This window comes from Arachis ipaensis, chromosome B07 (genome assembly GCF_000816755.2).
Source record: "Arachis ipaensis cultivar K30076 chromosome B07, Araip1.1, whole genome shotgun sequence".
Lineage (NCBI taxonomy): Eukaryota > Viridiplantae > Streptophyta > Magnoliopsida > Fabales > Fabaceae > Arachis > Arachis ipaensis.
The window spans coordinates 57,492,905-57,499,221 of NC_029791.2; the positions used below are offsets into that span (position 1 = coordinate 57,492,905).

A 6,317-nucleotide genomic window follows, 5' to 3' on the forward strand; every position below is an offset into this window, starting at 1 on the left:
GTTAGAATTTCATGAGTTTTAATTTAATTTTTGTGTTTTAAACCTCTTTGGATGCTACTTTGGGTTGTTTCATTGTTTTAATTATTTTAGGTGAAGTTTGGACAAGTTTAGCAGAGTTTTATACAAGAAAGAGAAGAATTAGAGCAGTCCACTAGGGCGCTAAACGCAAAACCTAGCGTTTAGCGCCAGGTTTGGCATTTAGTGCCAGGAACTCAGAAGCAAAAATGAACCTTTTGCCCTCAAGGGGGCTAAACACTACAACTGGCGTTTAGCGCCAAGCAATTCGAATCAAACTTCACCAAAGGAGCATCTTTAGTTGGATTTAGCTTTTAGTTATTTTATTTTATTTTATTTTAGTTATTTTTAATTACAAACAAAATCTTTTAGGTTTAAAATTTATTATTTTATTTTTGTTCTAAATCAAATTAGGTTAGATATATAAGGGAAAAGATTCACCCTTTAGGGGAATCTCCTCACTTCCACACTTTCACATTTTCTGAACCCTAATTTTTCTCTCTGAAGCATGAGCCACTAAACCTCCTTGGTTAAGGTTAGGAGCTCTGTTTATTTCTATGGATTAAGATTATTGTTCTTCTATTTTAATTAATGTATTGATTTAGTTTCAAGGATTACTTTCGTTCTTCACCTTATGAATCTGGGTAGATCGGAAGTATGACCCTTATTATAGTTGAGTTCTTGTAAACCGTGGAAAAGCAATTTACTTGAACAACAGCTTCAAAATAATTTCTCCTAAATTTCTAATTATCTGGACTTAACGGGATACGTGACATATAATCCTCTTATATTTGGATAATTAGGAAGAATAACCCTTATTCTATTTGCGTTCTTGTGATTCTTGGAAGAGTTATCTCACTTGAACAACAACTTGAAAGGAAATTCCTCCTAAATTGCTAATTACTTAGACTTAACAGGATATGTGACATATAATCTTTTTATATATGGGTAATTAGGGTTTTTGTGGCCATAAACTAGAATTGAACTTAACCCTCTAACTGAAATTAAGTGACCAAGACATTCACGGTCATAGTTGTCAGAACCGAATCGGTGATCGAACCGGTCAGGCTACTGGGTCACTGGGTCACTGGTTCAACTGGTGGGTCACTGGTTGAACCGGTTAACCCGGTCCCACATAAGTAAAATGTATAAAATAGCTAAAAACTGAAAAATTAACAGTTAAAAAATATATCTCCAATAACATTTTAATAAACATTAAATCTCAAATCTTAAAAATAATTAGTAATACGAGAATAAACATAAAATTTAGTACTATTAGTCTATTACATGAACAACTCAATTTAACATAATAAAAATAACAATTCATGGATTATATCCAAGGAGTAACTTCAAAGTCTGGATATCTTTCTTCATCTGACAAATCTGGAGCTACATGTTGATTGGTTTCATTCTGATTTGCATTTTCCACAGAAGTATTATTAGCTTCACCATCATCTCGATCGTGTTCCAGATTTAATTCATCTAGCATTTCAATAATGTTTCACAAATCATAATCAATAATAAGGCAAAATATTTGGTTAAAGTATTACAAAATCATCCCTAACAACAACATACCCAAATCATCTAAAGCTGATTGAAGAGACATATTTGCAAGATCATTCCGTAAAGCATCAACTTCTTTAGGAGTTAAAAATGGTGGTGAATCTTCCATTATCCATTCTGAATGATCCTCAAATGCATCAAGATAAATTGGATCATAACTTTGCTTTCACATTCGGTTCCTATGTTATCAATTAACTTGATTATTCTTATTATGACTAAAAATTTTAAATAATGCCTTCAAGAAAGAATAATAAAAAGTACCTTTGTTGTAGCCTTAAGTTGTAATGAACATAAACAAGATCATTAAGCTTTTGATGCTCTAACCAATTCCTTTTCTTTGAGTGAATGTGTTCGAAAATGCTCCAGTTACGCTCAATACCTGAAGAACTGCAAGTTTGACTCAAAACACGAATTGCTAACTTTTGCAGGTTTGGTGCTCCACATCCATAAGATTCCCACCATTGATCTTAACATAAAAAGAAAACAATCACAATCATAAAAATCAAATCTTAAACATATCACAATCATAAAAAACTAATTTTAATACAAAATTTACCAGGCATCACTGTGCTTCGCTCACGTATTGCAAACTGTCTCCCAAAGTCTCCTTCAGCATTCTTAAAGATTCTCTTCTCACTTGTCAATTTAGTAATCAAATCAGCATCACCGTAAGCATATCTCTCAATCACATCTAATAGGCCAGAAATTATTTCTTTGTGCTTGTCAAATTCTGCAGAATTAAATCAAAAAGCTGGATTTAACCAATAACCAGTAGCATGAAGGTTTCTTTTAAGTTATAAATCCCAACGTGAATTTAAAATCTTCAAATAAGGTTCAACAACCCTCTTTCTTTTTTGAAACCTTTTCACCATGTCTTCCCTAGCCTTATACATAGCTTGATAAAGGAAACCCATTGCAGCTCTATCTTCACTATCCACAATACGCAATACATGAACAAGTGGCTCCGTAAGCTTAACAATATCAGTGCATTGATTCCAAAGTTTAGAATCTAAGACTTGATCCACAAACTTTTTTGCTTTGGCTTCTTTAGAGTAAGCTGAACTTGTCCATTCTTTAGATGTCACCATAGCTCTCAATGCATCCTTTTGAGCCAAAATACTTTGCAAAGTAATGAAATTAGTGGCGAATCGAGTTGGAGCTGGACGAAGTATTTCTCGGCCGCCTGTGAACTGCCTCATCAAGTACAAAGGATGGCAGTGATTATAGATATACTTCGTAATCATTGAAGCTTCTGACACAGTTTCAGTCACTTCCACAAACTTTCCAATATCCTGCAACATCAGATTAATACAATGTGCCGCACAAGAAGACCAATACAATCTAGGAAACTCTGATTTCAACAACCTTCCAGCAGCAACGTAATTTGCAGCATTATCCGTCACTACATGTACAACATTCTCAGGACCAACAAATAACACAACATCCCTAAGCAACTTGAACAAAGCCTCAGCAGTTTTTGAGATATGAGAAGCATCAACTGACTTTAGGAAAACAGTTTCTTTAGGGCAATAAACCAAGAAATTAATTAAAGTACGCCTACAACGATCAGTCCATCCATCAGCCATGATAGTACATCCAGTTTGTTTCCAAATCACACGATAACCTTCAATCATCTTCTTTACATCTTCAACCAATTTACTCAACAAATATCCACGAACTCTTTGGTAATTTGGCCCTTTATACCCTGCACCCATATTTGCGATAGCATCGATCATCGGCTGATAATAAGCTGAATTAACCGCATTGAATGGCACAGAGTCATCCATCATCCATCTTGTAATAGCAATATCACACTTCTCCATAATTTCTTTGCTTTGGAGAACACTTTTAATACTTGGTTGAGCTCCAGGTGTTGCTGCCAGTGGAAAAAAGGATTGTAGTCCCTTGAGTTGTTTTCCAACTCCCTTTCTAGAGCTAGGTGCTGGAATTCTTGATGCTTGTTGTTGTCGCATCTCATTACGTTCAATCTCATCAAATTCCCTTTCAACATCATCACAAGCACCATAACTTTCTGCATATTCTTCTTGAGTTTTCCTTTTCTTGGTTCGAAGATCTTCAATGTTTTGGGAGAATTGGTGTCTCACCGCAGCTGGCACCTTTCGACATGCCTCAATATCTCCACCTTTTCCAGCCAAATGATGCTTAACCCGGTTAATTCCTCCACCCCTAATAAGCTTCTCGCAATAAATACATACCAGAGCAGTTTTTCCTTTATCCAAAACTTGTTTACAACGGCCCCATGTAGGATCAGTTTTTCCTTTGTTACTATTTTTTTGGGTTCCAATTGTTGGATCAGGAGTTGATCCTTGTTCCTGAGAAGTTGGTGTTGGTGTTTCTGATGGTGTATTTGATGAAGCCATCCTAAATTCCTAATCAACCAGGGTCCAGGACTAAATGACTAACAATACACAACAACAATCCACTAACTACTAAGAATAATATCCAATAGCAACCAACAATTCACAATCAACAAACTGAAGTAATGAACAGAAATAAAAAAAAATCAAGAAACATGAGAGATCAAACAGAAAAAACATATGGAAGTGTTCATGTTCTCATCTGCCCATATACCAAAATCAAACAGAAATCAAACTATCAAACATATGTGAACCACCAATTAAAAAATTAACTTCAAATATATGTAAACTATCAAACATGTTCTCATCTGCCCGCATACCATAATCATTAATCAATTAACTTCAAAAAATTAAAAAATTAAAAATACTTACCTGCACGGCTGCACGATTGGACCCTAGACCTGGAGGGATGGAGCGACGAGCGTCGAGCAGAGAAGAGGGAGACCTGGAGCGAGGAGCGACGAGGCGGCGACTTCAATGTTCAATCTTCGATGCACGGGGTGAGTGGCGCACTGCTCTGGATGCGGTGGTGAGGTGAGTGCCACGTGGTTGAAGGCTTGAAGCTGACGGGCCGATGGGGCGACGAAGTGGCTGAAAGCCTGAAGCTGAAGCAGAGTAGGCGAGTAGCAGGGGATAGAGTCATGGCGCCATGGTGATGGTGATGGTGGTCTCTCAACTCAAACCGTTTGGGTATGGGAACTTGGGAAGGGAAATTGGGAAACAGGGGAAGGGGATGGAGGCTAGGGTTACATCATTGAAACGCAGCAGCTCTGCGCTTTTGTTTTTTGTTTTTTTTTTATTTTTTTTTAAAGAAACGACGTCGTTTTCCATCGCAGAAAAAAAATATTTTTTTTTCCGGTCCGGGTTAAACAAAACCCGCCGGTTCACTGGTTCTGATAAAACTCGGCCGGTTCAATACGGGTCTCACCGGTTCAACTCCTTCTTCGGTTCGATGCCTCACCCGGACCGGTTATAGCACCGGTTCGCCAGTTTTCCGGTCCGACTGGTTGGGTCGGTCCGGTTCTGACAACACTGTTCGCGGTTAACTAGGTTAGAGGAGACTAAATCACTAAGATATTAGGGTTTTGTCATTGACAGTTTGCCATGAAATGAATCTTGCATGATTAAAATAGTTGGTAAGAAAACTTAATCCAGAACAATAAACATCTCCGATACCTTAACTTCCTTCTTTCATATATTCTACATCAAATCCACTGTTTGCTTTCTTATTCTTTGAATCATTGTTTAATGCTTTTGAACCCCAAAACAATCACTTTCCACTTGCCTAACTAAGTAAGTCATTCGACCATTGTTGCTCAGTCCATCAATCCTCGTGGGATCGACCCTCACTCAACTGAGGTATTACTTGGTATGACCTGGTGCACTTGCTGGTAGTTTGTGGATTCTGAATTCCGCATCAAGTTTTTAGCACCGTTGCCAGGGATTGATTGTGATTAACAACTAACCATTGTCTGATTGCTTAGATTAGGCATTCTTAATTTTAATTTTTAATTATTCTGGTTCTTTAAATTTTCAAAAATTTAGCTTTATTTAAAAAAATTTTCTCTTTAACTTCTGAAATTAAGTTTCGTATCCCCGTAGTAATTTTTCTTTTTAGGATTTTCAAAAAAAAACTAGTTGATTTCCCTTATTTGAATTTCGAAATTTGTTAGTTTATTTTCCTATTTATCTTCGAAATTTTTAGGTTTATTTCTTGCATTATTCTATTTTATTTTATTTTGATTACACAGGATACCTCACTGGGAACTCTTTGCACTTTGACATAGAGATTTCCACTTTTCTTTGTTTTATACTTGTTAACGAGCATGAACAGGAAAGAGTCCACTATGCATCCGAATGGGAATGAGCAGCCTAGAAGAACACTTGGCTCATACACTACCCCCACCCCTGATTTCTATGGGAACAATATTGTGGTGCCTCCTATAGGTGCAAACAAATTTGAGTTGAAACCTCATTAGTTGATCACTTGCAACAGAATTGCCAATTTCATGGACTCCCATGGAAAGGCTCAAACTTGTTCATCTCTAATTTTCTTTAGATCTGTAATACTGTGAAGACTAATGGAGTGAATCCTGAAGTGTCTAGCTACTACTCTTCCTATTTGCTGTGAGTGATAGAGCAAAGCAGTGGCTTGATACTCAACCCAAAGAGAGAACAAGGTGGTCAACAAGTTTCTGACCAAGTTCTTTCCTCCTCAGAGGTTGACTAAGCTGACGACGGATGTTCAAACTTTTAGGCAGAGAGATGGTGAATCCCTCTATGAAGCCTGGGAGAGGTACAAGTTGATGCTCAGGAAGTGTCCTCCTGACATGTTCTCAGATTGGATCAGGTTGCATATTT

The 6,317-nt window shown here is 37.0% G+C and overlaps 1 protein-coding gene across 1 annotated transcript; it reads right to left on the bottom strand.

The window, feature by feature from the left end:
- Nucleotides 1,346-3,959, bottom strand: LOC107607325. Its single transcript, XM_016309293.1, has 6 exons — nucleotides 2,489-3,959; nucleotides 2,135-2,308; nucleotides 1,958-2,044; nucleotides 1,840-1,851; nucleotides 1,591-1,695; nucleotides 1,346-1,497 (listed from the first exon to the last, which is right to left on the bottom strand). Exons 1-6 carry the CDS (start codon nucleotides 3,957-3,959, stop codon nucleotides 1,346-1,348), a joined length of 2,001 nt encoding a protein of 666 aa, XP_016164779.1.